This window comes from Panthera leo, chromosome C2, assembly GCF_018350215.1.
Source record: "Panthera leo isolate Ple1 chromosome C2, P.leo_Ple1_pat1.1, whole genome shotgun sequence".
Classification (NCBI taxonomy): Eukaryota; Metazoa; Chordata; class Mammalia; order Carnivora; family Felidae; genus Panthera; species Panthera leo.
This window is the reverse complement of record NC_056687.1, coordinates 44,719,149-44,740,515: the sequence shown is the minus strand read 5'-3', so window position 1 is coordinate 44,740,515 and position 21,367 is coordinate 44,719,149. Positions and strand designations below refer to the sequence as shown.

General features: G+C 34.9%; 1 protein-coding gene and 1 non-coding gene across 3 annotated transcripts in view; both read right to left on the bottom strand.

Annotated features, from left to right (window-relative positions):
- The window catches only part of EPHA6 (EPH receptor A6), an 861,509-nt gene extending 840,448 nt beyond the window's left edge, over positions 1-21,061 (bottom strand). For both annotated transcript variants that reach the window (XM_042903083.1, XM_042903084.1), the window contains exon 1: positions 20,683-21,061. In XM_042903083.1, coding sequence (XP_042759017.1) covers positions 20,683-21,061 — 379 coding nt within the window. The remainder of the gene's footprint in view (positions 1-20,682) is intronic.
- Positions 7,436-7,542, bottom strand: LOC122198949. The gene has a single exon (XR_006193237.1). It is a non-coding gene; the product is annotated as a U6 spliceosomal RNA (small nuclear RNA).
- Positions 21,062-21,367: the final 306 nt, after the last annotated feature.

Sequence of the window (21,367 nt, the reverse complement as noted above, 5' to 3'; positions counted from 1 at the left end):
TTTGAAGCTACTGGTAACCTGCTCATATTTCCATCACAACATCTATAGCAAGTTGTCTCCACCCATTTAACTCTCTCTTCCCATTAGTAAATTCTCAAAGAACTAAGTTTACTCATATTTGTATTCTTGATATAAGGCCACTAGCAATATAATTAATAAACACTATGTGTGCTATTTCAAAGGTAGTGATCTAGGTTTGGTTCCAAAATCTTTAGATAATTTACTAGATTGTGACCTTCAGTAAATTCCCCAAAGTCTGACTTTGTTTTTTTCAGATGTTGAGTGTGAATAAACAACATGACCTACTTCCTAATTCAGATGAGAGGATGTAATGAAATGGTGCACCTAAGTCCTTAAAACATACTAATAACTCAATTAATAATAGCTATTATTGTGATTGTGTGGTCAGGTGCATCTATAAATTCTCAAAGCTGATTAAGTGTTCTTTTTGTTATTTTTTAGAGGTTTAAAGCAAGGCCAAAGTATTAAGCCAGTTTCTAAGAAACTCATTCTTAATAAACATAGGACTGGAATTCAGTCTCAAGCTTATTTGATTACGCAGCTCTGAACAAAGTAAAACTTTAAGAAACATAAGGAGATAGAAAATCAAGCATCATATTGACCAAACTTTAATAGTAAGCTATTTCCTCTACTGGATACATGCAGAAAACTCCCCTTAACTCATCTTTAATCTCTTGAAGTTGGAAGAAAAAAAAATACCAAATTTTCTAGGCCTTCTTTTACTTTTCTATCCTTGACAATTCACATCATTCTGACATCTTGAGATTTTCATTATTGCTTCTACTATTTCAGAATTGAGGTATCAATGTACCTTCTAAGGACTTCCTACTTCTAACTCTTTCTCATTTTACCTTTCATTGCATTTATTTCTGAACAGAAGAGACCTAGGTTATGCATGATTTTTCCTTTATTCTACAGCTGTCGGTTTTAATTAGAAAAAGCTATGGGCAGAAGGCTATGCACATTCTCCATTACGGTTTGTAGAATAAGAATCATATTTTTCTTCTACATTTTTTCCTATTAAATTCACTAGTTATCAGGCCTGGGTTTATGGAAAAGTCGTACTCTATATGAGCTGAGATATATGTAAACAGTTACCAGCCAAACAGCAACCACAGAAATCTTCCTGAAGATTTTCTATCTTCCCCTAGACATTTAGTAAGGGGGATACTTTTTAATATATTTAAATAGACTTAATTCATATAAATTTATAATTTATAATTAAATTCTCAGATATTTTCCAACAATATTTAGTCAGTTTTTGTTTCTTTTTTGTTGTCAGTTTAAAGGAAAGTAGTACTTTAGGCTCCTCTTTAGTGCTTGCAAAGAGGCACTTTAAGCTCCAAAAAAATGCTACCAGCTTCTTAGTCTAGATTAGCTTTCCTAGTTGAGATCTCTTTCACATGCCAAGAGATGATGTGTTTATTCATTCTCTTAACCTCAGAAAGACAACAATATAGTGTGTTGCTTAAGAACATAAACTTCTTGGGGTGCCTGGGTGGCTCAGTCGGTTAAGCCTCTGACTTCGGCTTAGGTCATGATCTCCTGGTCTGTGCGTTCGAGCCCTGAGTCATGCTCTGTGCTAACAGCTCAGAGCCTGGGGCTTGCTTCAGATTCTGGGTCTCCTCTCTCTCTGCCCCTCCCTTACTTGTGCTCTTTCAAAAGTAAATAAATAAACTTAAGAGGAAAAAAAAACCTTACTGACTATATACTTAGGATGGATACATTTAGGGGGGAAAAAAAGGAATGTAAACTCCAGAAATCCAAATCCTTTACTCTGTTAGTTTCCTAGGGATGTCATAATAAAGTATCACAAAAGGGGACTCTAGAATAACAGAAATGTATTGTCTTAGTTCTGGGGGCTAGATGTCTGAGACACAGATGTTAGCTCTTTCAGAGAGCTGCCAGAGAGTATCTATTTCATGGTCCTTTCCCAGTTTATGGCAATTTGCTGGCAATCTGTGGTGTTGCTTGCCTTGCAGATGCATAACTCTAATATCTGCCTTCGTCTTTACGTAGCTTCTCCCTACATACATGTCTATGTCCAAATTTCCTCTTTTTATTAGGACACAAATTATATTGGATTAAGGGCCCACCCACCCTACACCAGTATAACCTCATTTTAACTGATTATGTCTGCAACAATCTTATTTCCCAAAGAAGGTAATATACAATATACTGAGGCAATAGGGGTTAAAAACAACTGATTTTGGTGCGGGGGATGGGAGTGGGGGGGGGGGGGGAGACACAAATGAACCCTTAACACTCTGTAACTAATACACTTCAACACTATGCCAAGTTACCTACTTAGTTTGTGTCCTAATTTCCTCACCTATAAAATGGGGATGATAATGATACTGGTTACTTTATGGATTGTTATGAGGATTATACAATTAAATACATTAAAGTACTTAGTACAGTCCCCAGCAAGGAGTGAACACTCAAAAACTCAAAAGTTTATACCACTGCATTTAAGCAGCTATTTCTGGGGAAATGGGCTACAGAAAAGTAATTATTTTAAAATGAAAATCCAAGCCCCTTAAATGTCAGTAATTGGATATTTTAAAAACATAAGGCTTAGATGCATATCAATTTTGTTCTATAGTTTAGGAATATGTTTATTTTCAAAAGTGCAATAGTTGTAGGAGTGCCTGGGTGGCTCAGCCAGTTAAACATTCAACTCTTGATCTCAGCCTAGGTCATGATCTCACAGTTCATGAGACTGAGTCCCACATCAAGCTCTATGCTAACATTGTGGAGCCTACTTGGGATTCTCTCTCTCCCTCTGTCTCTCCCCCTCTCCCACTCTCGTATAACCACAGGCTTGCTCACTCGCTCTCTCTCTCAAGATATATAAACTTTTAAAAAAAAAGTACAATAGGTGTATATAGAAGTTGGATCAATATTGGGCACAATACTTTGTGTTACAAATTTTCTCATGTTAATCAAGCAAATGGTAATGACCAAAAATATTGTACACTATATTAATACACTGAAAGTCTGAACATAATAGCACTAAGTCATTCATTAAAAGATCAAATTTCTTGTAAAGCAAAGTTTAGTTCAGGTCACCTATGTTTCCTATACTGTAAAATAAGAATTTTATCAAGGGACATTTTTTTTAATGTTTAATTTTGAGACAGAGGGAGACAGAGCATGAGTGGGGGAGGGACAGAGAGAGGGAGACACAGAATCTGAAGCAGGCTCCAGGCTCCAAGCTGTCAGCACAGAGCCCGATGCGGGGCCTGAACCCACGAATCGTGAGATCATGACCTGGGCCGAAGTCAGACGCTTAACTGACTGAGCCACCCAGGCGCCCCTCAAGGGACATTTTAAAGTATACTTGAGTAAAAGCAAATATATACTATCCGTTTTGGGAGACTGGCTTAATGGTTCTATTAAAATATGCCCCCTAAATCAATAATACTCTACTGAGGATAGTAGCAAAATTGATGCTACTTAACCAGGAAACTCTACAGACTCTAATTATATAAACTTATATTCACTTCATAATTAAGCTTTTAGTGTAAGGGCTAAAATTCTTTTAAAAAGTTATTTGGATAATAATATTACATGATCAGTCATTGGACATGTGCTGGGTTTGGGCCACCCATTACCCATTCCACTTGTTTTACTGACAGCATTTTTAAAAAATTACTTGTGCCATATAGTGTCCAGTCATGGTAAGGTTGTCAATCAAGGAGTTCTACTCTTTCAATGATGCTGGTGTTCATGACACAATCTAGCCAATCAGACTCACTTTTGCAGGAATAAGATTTTTAGCTGAATGATAAAATTATAGGAAGAAAAAGGGCTGAAATCAATTCAGCCCAATGAGGCTAATAATTAATTCCTGATGCCTAGATCCCAGGTGCTGCCTTGGTTTCCATCTTTTTCTAAAGTTGATTCTCTAGGATTCTCTTTGTTTCTGTGGATTATTCAACATTTTTAAAGCTCCTTTTCTGCTTATTTTAATTCCTACAGCTTGCAAACAAAGAACTAGAATGGATACAGATGGGGATCTGTAAGTTGGAGTGTCTCAAGCCATCTGCATCTAAATTTTGGAGAGTGCTTATTAAAAATGAATAGTCCTAAACACTATCTCAAACATTAAATCCAATTCATTGGTAGTGGGCCCAGAAATGTGCCACTTAATAGTGGCAGCAAGCTCTGCAGCAATTCTTATAGACACTAAGACTTGGTAGTTGCTATGCTAGATCTGATTTGAAGGAAAATGAAAAGTAGCCCATGCAGAGGAACATCAGGAACTGAAGATTCAAACTATACAGCCTCTCATTAGGTACTAAAGTCTTAGTCTTTATTATTGTTTGTTAATCAAGGCTAGTTACACAAATGGCTAAAACATATCAAGACAAATTAGTAAACAAGAGCCACAGAAAGAGTAATAATAAAGAAAAAGCAAGAAAAAACAATATATACAGAAAATGAGAGTAAAAATAACAGTATCATTTGAAGCCATACTATTAATTGCTAATAACAAAAAATTGTATATTCCAAGGATTTTTTTTTTGTAGGCTCCACATCCAATGTAGGGCTTGAACTCACAACTCTGAGATTAAGAGACAGGCTCCAATGACTGAGCCAGCCAGGCATGCTATCTAGAGATTCTTTATAAAGACTCTTTGCAAATAATTTTCTATTCTTTTAAAACAGATTTTAATTATTTTATAAGAGATATAGGCTCAGTGTTTTTAAGTGCTTTCAAGACATTAATATTGAGAAACAATATTTAAATTTAATATCTTTGCATTTTTAATACTCCAGACATTGCTTGAAATTCTCCTTCTCACTTAGAAAGTACACTGATCTCACAGGCTTAAGATCGGCTTTCTTTTTTCCTTTGCGGTTACTAATTTGGTCTATCAGCTTTGCCAAGTAACTTAATGTCCATATAAATTCCATTAGTAAAATAAGGGCAGTAATTTATGCTGCTTACTTACCTTAGAGAGGTGGAATAAAAACGATAAAGTGGTAGAATTAAATTAATATACATAGTTGAGAAGCATTTGGTCTTTTTCTTTATTTTTCCTAGTATGCCAAATCCTCCATCAACTGGAGATACATTTTTATACGTGCATTAATGGGAGAGACTACTGAAAGTAAAACATGTTTGAGTTTTTCAGAAAAATATCCTCGTTTAGCACAAAGATGCTATCCATTTATTTTGAACTTAAATTAGAACTGATTTTCCTAATAACTACAGGCTCACACAGGTTATATTTCAAATACTTAATGTAATATGACTTGAAATACAGTCAAAAAGATAAAAATGTACACACACTTTAAATTTATAGTTCTTTTCATTATAGCACTAAAATGGGATACTTGGAATTATGTGAACCATTGCGCACCAGTGAAAAAAAGTTTATAGAGCAAGTAGTATAGTGTTTTAGGCTGTGTGTGTGTGTGTGTGTGTGTGTGTGTGTGTGTGTGTGGACAGATAGTAAGTCAGAGTGGAAATAATTGCTAACAGGTTATAAGAGCTACGGTAATAGCTAAGTAAGCTATTTTTAAGCTTTTGAACAAAATACAGTAACTCAAGCTAAACATATATTTATTTCAAATATATTCCATTCCCTACATATGACAGTCATAAGCATTTAATACAAGATATCAATCATCAAGTCAGAATGCTGGAAGGAAGAAGGGGAGAGGAAGCAGATGCTCTCTCTGTTTCCCCATGAGATTGGAAGATAGCTCTCATCCTTCTATGGATTGCCATATACTTAGTTTAAGAAGAAATACACATTAATTGCCAAAATACTAAAGTAGTGTCCAAGAACAGGACAGCAAGCAAATAACCACACCTCTCTTCCTTTGAGTACTTCTGAGGAACACAGACTCCTCCTAAGCCAGCTATTTCTAGTAGGCTTTTATTGGAAAGGGAGCATCCCAAGGTGCTTGAGAGCACAGATAACTGACAGAAATAAAACTGCCTGGAGTAAAAGGAAATGACTGTATTTAATTGTATTCCTTTCTTATTGTACCACGTGGGCTCATTTTTTCCCTTTCATAAAATTTCCAAAAGTGAAAGCAATGATGCCACCTCTTCATCAAATGTGTTTTTTTTAAAGGAACATTTGTTACTCTAAGCAACAGTATTCCTGATAAACAAATGACACTTATACGCCTAAGAGTGGTCCGCATGCTGCAGTGTGCCCTATTTTACAACCATTATAAAGGTGGACTGGGATAGCTTGCAACCTCTAAAATACAGCCAAAAATATAATCTGAGTCTGAAGCTTTCCTTATGAGATGATGCAGGATCTATTTCCTGACCCTGGTAATCCCAACCAGTTTGTACGAATCATTGTTCTTTTCTACAATTTCTCCAAACCTGGAAATGTTGCCATTCAAAATATACCCTTCCTAGAGATTAATTTGTCAGTGATAGCATGTGACCAAATTAATCCTGTTTGCAAAAAATCAGAGAGAATGTAAAGTCAGCTCTTGGCTGGATATCAGGCAGCAAAGAGAGAATAGGATTGGTGGCTGCTACCACAAAATGTGTTTGAAAGCTCAGAATGATGGAGCTATAGAGGTGCTGGGAAATGATATAGTGTTTATCACCCAGGAAAAAGGGGATGAAGGCAAACAGAGCCCCACCCCATTCCTTCATTTTTGCTAAAACATTCCCCCATTTTCACTTCAGCTGGAAACTATAGCCAAATCCCTGACTTCAGGGCTCATTTCCATGAGCAAAGTACAGGTGGCCAAGCTATTCTGTTCATTCATAAAAATGAAAGTGAAGCTAGTGTGTTTAAAGCATCTGAAACAAGATTACATACTGTTAAAGTTACCACTTTCCCTTTTACTTCTCTAAAATCCATTTCTTACACATTTGACCTGTATTTCCTGATGAGAGAAATAGCACACATAGCAAACACAGAGGAAGCTTTGTTTCTTTTCTTTTTTAAATTCTTTGCCCTCTATAAATTTTCTGTGGGAATGCTGTCATGTTAGATGGATCCATGCTGCCTCCTCTGAAGGGATTTAGAGACTCGTTTTAGGACTAGATGAGAATAAAATTCCTGACCCAGCTGCTGTTCTTAACCACCTACAAGAATAGGGCAAAGTTTCTGCAGAACCAAACCCCATTTCGCTGAATAGCTAAATCTTGTATCTCCAGGAATTTATTTTGAAGGGTGGTTGATTATCTAACTGTTCTTATTTTCTCAGAGAATTTTTACTCCTATTTTCTATTATCATTTTTCTGGAGTGTAACAGATTTTGATAAAATTGTGCAGGTGAAGTTGGGGTGATCAGTTAACATCTCAGTCATGCAAACAATATCAAATAGAATGGCAGTCACCATCATTTTTAAACTCTCCTCTTGTCTAAGCTAAACTGACCCCAGAATCTACACTACACTGTTTCTTTTCTTTTTTTTTTTTTAAATATGGAACGCTTCACGAATTTGCTTGTCATCCTTGTGCAGGGGCCATGCTAATCTTCTCTGTATCGTTCCAATTTTAGTATATGTGCTGCCGAAGCGAGCACTACACTACACTGTTTCTTACAAGGCTTCTTTCCTGGTTCTCCTACCATCTCTCCAATGTTCTCTTTTTAGTAGCAAAACAGACTTTTCCACTGTCTCACACAGAGGAATTTGGGGCTCCTATTGATTCACATGCCCTCATTTAAGAATTTTTTTCCAGGGATACCTGGGTGGCTCAGTCGGTTAAGAGTCTGACTTCAGCTCAGGTCATGATCTCACACTCCGTGAGTTCAAGCCCCATGTCAGGCTCTGTGCTGACAGTTCAGAGCCTGGAGCCTGCTTCGGATTCTGTGTCTCCCCTTCTCTCTGTCGCCCCCCTGCTCACACTGTGTATCTCTCTGTGTCTCAAAAACAAAATAAATGAAAAAAAAATAAAAAGAAAAAAGAAGAAAGAAATTTTTCCAAATAAAGCAAGTTATGTCTCTATAAGGACTCTTCTATTTGGGAGCATGTATTCTGATTCCAATTTTTCAATTTTATAAATAAGACAGAAAAAATCCTTGTATATAAATGTTAGCCTCTTTTTCTATGCATTTCCCTAGAATTTAAATTCATGAAAACAGAATTAATGGATCCAAGCATACGACTATATTTCAATATTCTGCTTAATTGCTTTCTGGAACATTTTATATCTTCAAAAGAAATGTTTGTTGTCACAGCATCATTAGAGGCAGGATATACTAACCTGAAGACATAACATACTAGAAAATACAGTTAAATAGGATGTGCAAAGATTCTCTACACATTTGAAAAAAAAAAACTCAGAAAATTAACCAAGAAAAAGATCAATAGACATAATTCCATAAAATTGTAAACTTCTCCCAAAATATTAATTGTTAAGAAATGAGAGCTAGGGGTGCACCTGGGTGGCTCCATCGGTTAAGCTTCTGATTTCAGCTCAAGTCATGATCTCGTGGTTTGTGAGTTCAAGTCCCACATTGGGCCCTGCGTTGATAGCTGGAGGCTGCTTCAGATTCTGTGTCTCCCACTTCCTCTGCCCCTCACCTGCTCACACCCTCTCTCTCAAAAATAAATAAAACATTAAAAAAATTTTTTTAAGAAAAAAGAAATGAGAAGTAGGGAAGAAAACTTTGTTGCTTTTAGCTAAAGATTTAGCTTTAGCTCTTAGTCAAATTCTTAACCCCCATTCAACTGTTTTCTAGGTTTTTTCATCCAAGGAGTTTTTTAGAGCTAAACATTACAAGATTGTGTATGTATGTGTGGATTCAAGATAAAGTTACACTTGCAGTAAAGCCTCATGAATCTGCTTTTGTGTCAGCCTCATTCCATGTAGTAAACATCTCTACACTTGAGCATACCTTTTGCTCCCCCCTTTTCCATCTACAACTAGGTAAGTATCAGCCATTCTTGTTCATGTGGACATTCATAAATGGGCTTAGAATGATTTAGATTTAAATTGGAAGGTAAGAAACGCCACTTCAGAATAACTTCTATTAGTTGTAATTCTATAACTGACTTTTTGTCAGGAAGCTTATCATTGGTATATAAAATACTATTGTAGTCATTGGCAAATGGACATCTTATTTCCCAACTGCTTATTTATCAATGTGTACATCAGCCTTCAGAAGCAATCTTAAAGGGAAAGGAATAGTGAGTGGGAAAATTTGAAGGTTGAAACCAATCTTGATATCCAAATATTAATACATTTATTTAAAGACAAACTTGGAGGAAGCACCTGGAGTTAAAATGACATATATAAGTAGTATATTAAGAATTTATACGTAACAAAAGCAAAAATCATAATCATTCCAATTTAATAGCTAAAAGAAATAAATTAAAAATAGCCACTTCACATGGAATAGTTGCTACTTTTACACTGAAAGAATTAAGTGCATGTTTTTAAATTGGAAGTTGAGAGCAACTGCACTTAACAGAATAATCTTGGACTTGGAGAATTAATATATATCAGTGACAAACATATTAAAAAGGAAATTTCTCTGATTTTTCATTATCTTTACAGGTACCATATAAGCTTTGTAAATTCTAGTGCCACATCAGGGATAGAACTTTCCACTAAGCTACTGGTGTATTTGGAGAATGGGATCCATGTATAAGCAATGTGTGTGTGTGTGTGTGTGTGTGTGTGTGTGTGTGTGTGTGGTATAGTGTTTATAAAATCATAATCTTATATAATTAAAATATTAAACCTCAAAAAAATCATCAGTCTAGTAAAGTCCGGCAACAAGTTACATTCTGACAGCCTAGGTCAGCCTAGCCTAGGTTCATCTCCTGTGGGCGAAAATACTTTGAAGACTTATGATATATGATATATACTCTGGCATAGAATCAAAATAATTTTTATGACATAGCAATAACCATATTCCAGGTATTGTATAATGGTTAAAGGAGAATATATTAATCCAATTATAATATGCCTTATAAATACATTTATTTTCACAAGATAGAAATAATGCCTATACTAGCATATTGTAATAATAATAACAACAAACGTAGATGCATGCAAAGATATGAGTAATCCATTAGGCTTATTGGCAGATCTCTAATTTTTTAATTAATTAAAGTCCAGTTTGTCAAAAGATCTATAATTATTTCAATTAATTGTTTTTTTATAAGTACACCTTTATGTTGGAGGGAAGATGTGAACCACAAGACATTAGATTTGAAGGGTGCTTTGGTGGTTCAGTCGGTTAAGCAGACAACTCTTGATTTTGGCTCAGGTCATGATCTCACAGTTAATGGGATCAAGCCCCACATTGGGCTCTGTGCTGACACCGTGGAGCCCGCTTAGGATTCTCTCTCTCCCTTTCTCTCTGCCCCTCCCCCACTCTCTCTCTCAAAATAAATAAATAAACTTAAAAAGATAAAAAAATAAAATGTTATATTTGAGAATACTGTTGTAATTTAGAAACTAAATTGACAGTTTTCAGAGATTTTGACATTCTAAATATACAAATCTAAATGTCAACAGCTAATCATGGATAATCTGCTATTGATTTTTCTCTGTTTAAAAATACCATGTTCTGGCAGCAATTTCTATTTCTATGTGTTTCTACAGGCACATTGTTCAAATATGAAATCAATAAAACAGCAATTTACCTAATTTCTTTAGATATTAAAGCAATTTCAAAGTTATGAAACACTGCTAAAAACAAATATTTAATAGAGTTAGGGAAAAGAATTATATAATAAAACAAGTAATTAACATACTAGGAGATGGAAAGAACCTACAAAAAGATTTTTAATCTTTAAATTAAATATAATATAAACCATACAGGTATTTCCAATTTTGCCTTCATCTAAAGATAAAATATTCAGTAGACAAAATCATAGTAATCCATTAAAATTTAGATTTTGTCGGTTTTATAAAAGCAGCCACCATCACTAAATATATTTCTTAAAGAACCTGATAAAACTCTATTGAAAAAGCCAAGTTGTACCACTTAACTTAAAAGTTTTATGCTCAATGTAAGATATTACTTGGATATTTACTTTGCATTTGTATGTAGAATAAATCTTAATCTTTAAGTGCATAATAACTATTCAAAGTAACTTAAAAATTTAAGTCTCTGGGGCACTTTGGCTCAGTCAGTTGGGCGTCCGACTTCGGCTCAGGTCATGATCTCATGCTCCTGGATTCAAGCCCTGCATCGGGCTCTGTGCTGACAGCTCAGAGCCTGAAGCCTGCTTCGGATTCTGTGTCTCCCTCTCTCTCTGCCCCTTGCCCTGCTCATGCTCACTTGCTTGCTCTCTCTCTCTCTCTCAAAAATAAACATTAAATTTTTTTTAAAGAATTGAGATCTCTGGAGCAGCTACTCATTTTAATTCTCTTAATAACTTCATATATTCATGATGATGAAAACTGATAAATGTGAAGCTCATTTTTATTTTCCATGTGTGACTCATTTATTCGTAAAACTTGATGTTATTTCCCTTCATTTTATATTTGCAATAATAGATCACTAATGTTTAACTGTCTGGTATTTCTCTTCAATTTCATAACATTGCCCTTAAGGTCAGGAGGCAGATCTTAACTTATCTCATTTCTAGCAGTCACATAAAGTCATGGCCAATATAGGGAATGGATATTTATTTTCAATGTTTCCATATATCAATCCATAGACCCTTAAGGCAGTACTTTTATCTTTTCATCTCTGTATACAATAGTTCATAGATGTGAACTTATCTATGCAACAGCTAATCCATATAACCTTGATATATAAATTAATGCTTCACTTATTCAATAACATATAAATGGCCTAACTAGATCTTAGGCTCTCAGAAGTTCCTGGCAATAACCTGCCTTTGTATTTCATGTGCCCAGCACAGTGAAAAAAAAAAAATAAATAAGAGTTATCAATATATTTCATTTAAAAATTGGATGAATGTACCCTTATTGTTGAACTAGTTTGAGAATTCTAGAAAAAAATAAACCATATATATCTAAGTAATAAAAATATAAATGAACAAATAAAAAATCCAAAGGTAACAACAGCTATATTCCAATCAAAAAGTATTTGAGGACTTTATTATAGAAACAGGCTAACAATTTCATCTGATTTTAAGGCTTCACTACATTTTTAGGGGAAAAAAAGCTTCATTTAGCCTTAATAAGCATATTAAAACTTTGGAATACTAACCTTTAAAATAAATTCTTATATTTTAATTCTGCTTTACTAGGTAATAGGGCTCTGGAAAATCTAAAAAACAACGCATACATATATAGATTTCTGATCCTAAACTAGTGAGTATTATAAAGATTCTTACACATTTAATTTTTATTAAACAAAGAACCAAACTGATGCTTTTAATAACCTTGGTGAACTACAGTTTTTTTAACCTATAAAATGAAATCATTATACTATAACACTGTAAGATAGTAAGTTATTGCGTCTACTACAGATACCTTTTTGCTCTAATATAGTATCATAAATATAACAATAAAATTGGAGCATGTTAATTTTTACTTACTTTGAACTATACTAAGCAATATGTTTTAACAATAATATATACTTCTGAAATTTTGGGTTTCTTTTCAAGATAAAAATTGAGATCTCTTCCTGACTGCTTCCTCACTAAATTATGTGTGAAAAATAGCTAAGTTAAGGGTGAACTTTCCTCATTAAATTTTCTAGTATCCTAAAATTGTCCTATTATCCACTTGTCTTTTTGTTGCTGTTGAGACATACTAATTATTAACAAGTGGACCAATATGGAAATTTTACTTAATTTTGAAAATTGACAAAACTCTCATGATTTTTGCAATGCTAGCTACTAGTTTGCTCAGCTCTTTCCTGTCACACTTAATGGCAGCTACTACTTATTTTCACTTGCATTCACAAGATAAACATTATCTAAGCATACTTTAAATTCAGAGGTAGTGTGGAGGGAAATTTGTAGTTTTGGGTTTAAGTTTTAGCTAAGACTGTTTGTCATCAATGGGCACTTCTATACTTGCTGAGATTAAGGAATCTAAGTCGGAACTTTATGAGAGATGTATAATGAAAGATTCCTTAACCAACAGGTTTATTTTTTAAATAGAGCCATAATTCATCTCTCTCTTCTATCCCTATTTTTCTTTCATTTTGGTGTCTGTATAAACTATGGAACTACTGAATCATATTTAAAAATAAATGTCATTGTCTAAGCTATCAATTTTTAGAATAGCACACATTGTTCATTTTAATTCTCTATACATTTAATTTATATCATATTCAACAATATTAAAGTATCATCTCTCAGCAACATAACAAAAAAATTCCTGCCTTTTAAAGTAAAAACTAAGGTGATATTAAAATATAATTCAACTCAAATTTCAGGGCAATTTCAATTAGTTTTGATAATTCTTACTTGGAATACATACTAATGTAATACTTTTCATTTCTAAGTACACAAAATATTTCTATTGATTAACTTAGTTAAAATATACCTATTAATAATTATCATAGGTACGAAAATTTCCATTTGATCATTTTTTTAATTGTGGACAAGTGTTTTATCTTTATTCTACATATTACACTTTATGTACTAGAACGTGTTTCTCATTGTGATGCTCATGTACCACAAAATATAAGTATCATAGTACAGTACAACCTGAAAGAATATATAATTATCCTAGTCTTACGTTACTTGTAAATTAGCATAATAAATAAGTTACATCTATATTTACACATATGCTTACTTTTTATCAGCTCCAGAGATCCACAAAGATATCTAACATTACAAGATAAAAATAACATTATTTCCACCCCCTGAATATCAAATTTTTAAGGAGATATTATCTTGTATCTCCTATGATCAAAAAGTAAGTATGACTTTTACACCTGAAGTTATGAAAGGAAATATGAGGAAGAGTGATGACTTTTCAATTTTATGCAAGTACAGGTCATCAAACAGGCCAACAGTTAGAGGACTCAGCAGTATCCTAGGAAAGTAGCTGAAGTATTTTTCAGGACATGGACTGAAAATACACACTTTAACCTTAATTCTCACTCAAAGTTCAATTAAAAGGTATGCTTGCTCCTATTTGAAACTGGCATCTTCAACATAAATTACAGTTTTCAATAATTAGTCCACCTTAAAAAAACAAAATATGCCAGCTTGAACAAAAGCTCACTCCACATGTCAGTCTGTGGAAAGCCATTAGGTATATGAAATATGTTTTTATACCATGAATATATTTTTAAGATGTATATTTATGCTTTTTCTTATATAATTAAATATATACCCATCATAAAACATTAGAAGATTCTTGTGAAGCAATTTTATAAGTAAAATGTGTAAAAAGGTTGATAGTATTTTATTCCCTTCCCTCTCTCCCTCATAATCTCATTTACTATAAAATTCTTCATCTTATAAAAATCACCAAGTAATTAAAGATGATTCAAAGATATACAACATCAACAGTGCAGACTGAGCTTCTAAAGAACAGAGACTGTACTATAATCATCAATGTAGCTTCAGAACCTAGCATAATTCCTGACACAAGCGAGATGCTTAATGATTATCGAGTGACTCATTTTGAGATAAAATGTAATCTTAGATATCACTTTCAAATAAATGATATATACATGTTCTATGAGGGTTTATTGTCAGTACTGCTATACCTTATCACATAACAAACGTGTTTTCAAAGTTTTTCTAATCGCTTTTGTACCTCATTTTAAGGAAACAAAATGTTCCTGCCAGATCTGGAAAGAGACTGGAAACTCCTCATTGGGTCATATTCTTTGGAAGGGAAACTTCTCCTTTATCCATTATAGATGGCAAGTAAACACCCTATCAAACAGAAGGCCTTCAATAAATATCTTTTAAAGAGTAGATGTTTCCTTTCAGTTATAATATTTATCATTGAAAACTGAGGCTGTATATTACATAAGTCAAAATGTTTACTGAAAGGATATAACTGTAACAGTAGCCTTTTTTTCAGAAAATTTTAAGCAGTAAAGTAAAATTTAAGATTTACTATGTTTGAATATATATTTAAGAATATTTGGAAATGTTTAAATGAAGCTTCTCCAGAGTATGAATTTTCTAAATACAGACTAAATATATAGGACTGTTAAGACTTTTTATGATTCTATATATTTAATAACAGCACCTATATAATATTATTAAAAGGGAATTCAAACAATTGATATTTAACTGGTCAAAGAAATTTGTTAAATGACATGCAATTTACTATTGCTTAGTGGAAAGTATGTTCCTTCCCTCATTCCTGCCCCCAAGAATATCATATAATCACCCCTCCTGTCCCTGTCAAGTATCAGTAATTATATGGCAAGGTAATTTTTATGGGGAGTAATGAAAAATTTGTTTGGGCCCCTTGGTAATAAAAAAAAAGATATAAATGCTGAATATCTACACTTATTTCTTTGTAAAGATAAGATGGTCCCACAAATTCTACTTCCAAAATGTATCTCAAATCCGTCTTCTTTTCCCCATTTCTGCTACCACCACTCTAGGCCAGGCCACCATAACCCCTCTCCTGAACAACTGCAACAGACCCCTAATTCTATTCTTGCCATCTTCCAATCATTTCTTTGTTCATCAGCCATAATGTTCTTAAAATGAAAATTGGTTAAAATCTCTCAAAAGCTTCCCATTTTACCTAGAATATTATTAAAACACAACTCATTACCATGACTCCTTTTCTTCTCTGTGGGATCTGGTTCCTAGCCATCTTTCAGACCGCCCACTGTGCTACTCTCTTGTTTTTCAGTGAACTCCAGTCACACAGGACTCCGTTCTTCAAATGTGTCAAGCTCATTTCCTTTCCAGATCACTGCCAAGGCAGTTCTCTATACCTAGAATGCAATTCTTCCCCTTCCATACTTCTACATTTTTTCTCCCTAGAATTTGGCTCAAATGTCACTTCCCCAGTCTAATGAAATTATAAGTTGATCAAAATGCTGTAGACGTAGTATATCAAATTATATTGCACACTTCAAATACATATTTTTTTATTTTAGAAAAGAACATGGTAGATGCATAAACAACTTAATCCTTCTTTATAAATTTAGTTGGATTATATTGTACTTTAGGCAAAGTCAACCCATTTTGATTACTTAACTATATGTACTGATCTCTATCAATTTACGCTCCCAAAAAATGTTGAGTCAAACACAAAGAAGAAACTTCTATTACTGCTAACTTCTATTACTTCTGGAGTCTGGTTGATGTACAGTATAAAGTACAATCCATTCTCTTGCCATCTGGGACAAATGCAGTATGTACCCTGAAGTACTCGGGTGTGTGAATAAAGGTAGAGACTGACTGAGATGTGGTGCCTCTGATGGGGAAAGATCTTAGGAGAAGGAAATACAAGAAATACATAATGCCTTTTGTACTAGTTTATGCTGGCAATAATGAGTGAAGAAACAGAAGGATTCTACTCTAATATTTTTCTTAATATTTAATTTTGTAACATGAAAGTAATACAAATTCCATACAGAAAAGCTTGAAAATGTAAAAAAAAAAAAAAAATAAAAGATGTAATGGAAACATTAATTTTGTCTTGTCTCCTAGATATGTATTTTTTCCTCTTAGGAAAATCGAAATAAAACCATTTTATTCATGTTACTTCTACTTTAAAGAGACCCTTAAAGAACACTGTATAACTTTCGTGCATGAAAAAGTTTTTAGATACACTTTTATCCCAAACCCAGAGCAAACAATACTTAGATGATCAATACATATCAATGACATTTTATCTTTCTACTTTGAGTACTAATCATAATGACTAATTACACATGATTTTTTCTGATTTGTAAATGTATTATAAAATGACACTTTAGGTTGTTTTTATACTTATAGGTAATAAGAAGGCATGTGATTACAAACTCCTGCCCCTTTACAACCATGAACAGCTTACCCCTGCAAATGAATTTTATCTAGGTGAAAGGTATTTTAGAAACATACTTTGTAAATCATCCAGTTTCTCTTATTTAACAAAGTTTTTAATATTTTCGATAAAGTTCACTCAAACTTTCTAAAAAACTTTCAATTCATCCCTTTCTATAAGAACAATATTTACTTTTACAGTTTGTGAACAATACTGATGGAAGTTCAACTAATTTTAGGCTATGACTTTTCTTAAGCCGATATTTTTCTGCTCAGGTATGTTAACCTGTATTCACATACAACTCAGGGGATTTTACAGTCAATGCATTCAAATTAAGAAATTCAGTGATAGTAATGAGTCAGACTACTGTTTTGCTTGTTTATTTAATTTTTCCTAAGTATCCTGGAAAAAAAAAAGATCAATTCACACAATCTTTGTAGTAAAATGAGTTCACTAGACTCTTGTATGCGAACCATATTTTGCTTTAATCAATTACTTTAGTCTCTGATTAGTTTTGGAAACATGATCTGAGAAATAAATCAACACTTTTAGGCTATACAGTACTATTAGCTAAAACAGAGTAATCTTCGAATAAATGGACCCCTGGTGGCTACTAACCACTGTAATTGACAGACATGGTTACTTACATATGAAATAAGATTATGCTTTATATTCACCTAAATGCCCAGTACAGAAATAAAGCTTATAAAGAAGATAAAATGTTATTTTTAAATTAAAATTGGTATTACTTAATAAATATTGTGGTTTTAAATACAGAGAAAATTAATGGAATATGAGAAATTTGAACACAAATCATGTTTTCACTTACTTAATCAGATGAAGTGATCTAGGAAGCAACTCTACTTTCTGATCGATTCAAGGAGGTTTAGGTAATAGGAAGAGAGCGTCAAATTGATTTATTTTGTCTTTATAGTGCAGAGCTTCACATCCAGTTAAAGGACAAGAGATGCTTCTTATAGTCAAGTTACTCTCAGTACCTTGTTAAGCATCATATTAAAAATGAAGTAGTTCACTTTTTTGTCATTATCATCATTTTACCCTGGCTAAGTAATAGAAAAACGGAGAGGGAAAGGTGAATCTACTCACCACGGAAGATTTTATATAATTTGGTAAAAATATATAAATAACATTTAAAAAATTACTTTGTAAATATCCTTAATCAGAAGACAAATTATATAAAAATGAAATTTTACCCTAACAAATTTTTAAAATAAAATATAAATTCCATTATAAGACAAATTACTAGGAAAATAAATACTACCTCCTTAAAATTAAACATTAATCATATTACTAATATTTACTATCATGTGTATAACAAATCTAATTTATGTTTTACATTATTCTTTTTATATTGTACACATACTGTAATGCCCCATATTTTCAATGTTAAAAAATTGTTAAGGAATGTTTTGATTCATGTTATCTAATTCATGAAACTACAAATTAAAAAAAATCTCCAAAATGTTAATAACATTTTGAAGTCTGACATTTTATTAACCATTAGTGTGATGATTTCAGTATTCAAATATTATCCTAAAGTAACATAAGGCTTAACTTCTAATCACTATGAATTTAGGCTGTATAAACCATTTTATAAGCAATCACTTGTGTCTGATAAAAAAAATCGGAGCATATTTCTCTATAATCTTCTGTTGAAGAACTCTAAATTTTATCCAACTTAGCCTTTAGGTACAGTATTGTTCAAGTGTAATCTTATGCATAGCCTGCGTTTCTATTATAATAATAAAAATTCAAATTAAGATCCTCCTTAACTGATGGGTAAACTAAGTAATGTTCACAAACGTTAAGCGAATTGACACAAACACACATATAATACATATATTGGTAAATATTTTAGGTAAAATGTATTTAAAAAGCATGGGAAACTCATAAAAAATAAAAATTACTGCAAGAGGTTAACAAATAACTCTTCAATGCCCTTAAATTTAACATGAATATCTGAAAGGTGGTATTTTAACACTTGACACATTTTGGTAGAATGGCACTTTAGTCACTTGGAGATTCTGATATGTGTTTTATTTATGTTAGTTTCCCCAGGGCCCAGTATGGTAACTGGTATATCATAGATACTTAATGAAAAACTAAATGTTGATTTAGGGATATGATTGCATGGAAATAACTGTTAAATATTTCTAGTAAATGAGTCTACTGTGGCTACTAAAGACATGTATACTAACATACTAAATATTAACACATACTATGATATAAACGTCTGAGTTTCTGATCATTAAAAATCGTTGTCTCCCCACAAAAAAAGTCCAAGTAAATAATTTTATGCTATTTTTTAAAACCTTCTATTCTTACAGAGGTATATTAAGTAACTACTCCTTCAATATTTAATGCCAATTGCCCTTGAAAACAAATGAGGAATGTGTGTGAAGGTATACACCAACACAGGCAAGTATTGTACTATAGGTGGCACTTTTGTGACAGATCTTCAAAGACATGACAGTTATGTATGATTTCCAAATTTACATATGCATGTATGATTTCAATCTGGCAGGTAAAAAAAAAAAAAACAAATAATTAGGAAAACCTGTCAAAAGTAGCAGCTGTATAAATAAGAACAGAATTCTTATTCTGAATAATTATATTTCCAAATAAAATGAAATGGTCATATGTTTATGACACAAAAGAGGGCTGTGTTGTTTTACTTGCCTTCTCTCTACCTTCTCATCCTCACAAAGCAAGTGCACACACATATCATCTGACCTCCATTTTTATATCTGCAAATTATTTCAAAGCCTTAGATGTTAAATTGTAACTATAATTGAAGTTTTACATTTGAGGTCTTTAGAAACGTGTGACATAACAGGTGACATATTGATGGTCATCACGGCGCCAATGAGAACATCCAGCCAGGTACATGCTGGAAAACTTTTATGGTTGTTCGCCACTTAGTTCAAGGAATTTAGATTATGCAGGTGATATTTTTACAGAACCTTAAATATTCACAGCAGATATCCAGTGAGGTATGTCTCATAAAGACTACTGAATAGAAGGAAAGAAAACGTTCAAGAATTCTCAGTGCTTTCCATTGTGTAAACCTGACTTTCACTTTTCACACACTATACAGTTTCACTTTACCACTTTATCTACCAAAGTCTTCCTCCTAAAAAATCTGTCAGTGACTCCACTTTACGAGTAGGATATTCACAACTTGGAAATTCACACTTAACGGTTTTTCTCCCAGCGACCCCCCCCCCCCCCACCTCGTCACGGCAATAAAGAAACCACAAAAATCTGGGCATCTGGTCCAGGAATAATTTCCAGCAAGTCTACATTCGGTCTGGATGGGCTAAAGGGGTTGCGGCTGGGCGAGGGCAACATAGCTACCACAGGCACAAGGCTGGTATTTAGTCACAGGGTACAGCGGGAGCTATCCGCTTTCAGGAAAGCAAGTGAGAACCTACGAGTAACCGCGCCGTTAGCCACAGCGAAGAGCCAGAAGTCCATTAAGCGTATGCCACGGAGCCTGACCTTCTGGGGAGACAGCGCTGCGGGGAGCGGTCCCGCGGCCGCCAGCGGTGGGACCCAACTGCTGCTGATGCCCACACATCCGTTTAAAGACATTTGGGAGCAAAAGGGACCGCAACTCGGGAAGGTTGCCGCTCCTGGCGCTCTGGTAAAGGGGACAACAACCTCGACCTCCTCATGTGGCGAACCCGAAGAAGCCTACCCCGGGACAAAGTTACCTGCAGGAGGCGACCAATGCACCGGTCGTCAGAGTACCCGCCTCCTCCCGCCCCCCCTCCCCCTTCTCCGCCCCGTCCCTTACCTTGGTTGTTGGAGACGTGACTGCAGTCGCCTGGCCAAGCTGTCAGCAAAGGCAAGAAGAAACCAAATTGCAAAAGAAATTCCCGGACTTCGCAGCCCCCCATGGCTCTCCCCGGCTCTCTTCTCCCACTTAAAGAGAAATGACAGCAGCGGGACCAGGTGTCCTGCGTAGGGTAGGGGTCCCGGTCCACGTCTTCTTCCTCCTCCTCTTCCTCCTCCACCCGGCCCTCAGGAGGTGTCCCGGGGCGCCCCCCGCGCGAGGCCCCGGGGGCAGGGCACGAAGGTCCAGGCTGCCCAGGTGCAGACGCAGCTGCTTCGGAGGAGGACGCTGCCTGCGGCGCCAGGGAGCTCCTGGCGGCAGTAAGGGAGCGGAATTGCATCCACCACCGTGTCCCGCTCGCGCGAGGACTATTCACTTGGGCCCGGGAGAGCGCGCGCGCAGGAGCGAGCTCGGGCTGTGGTTTGGAGGAGGGGAGCGAGGGGGCGGGGGAGGGCGCCTCACGGGGGGGAAGTGGGGGGAGGGACGACCAGGTGCGGCGGGCAGTTCGGCGGCCCGAGCGCCTCTCCGGACTGAAGTGGGCACTTGCAGAGCCAAAAGCAGGAGGCGCAGCAGTTGTGAAGGGGCGCGGGGACCGCGCGGGCACCGCGCGGGCACTCCTTCGGCCGATGTGGCGAGAGCTAAGGAA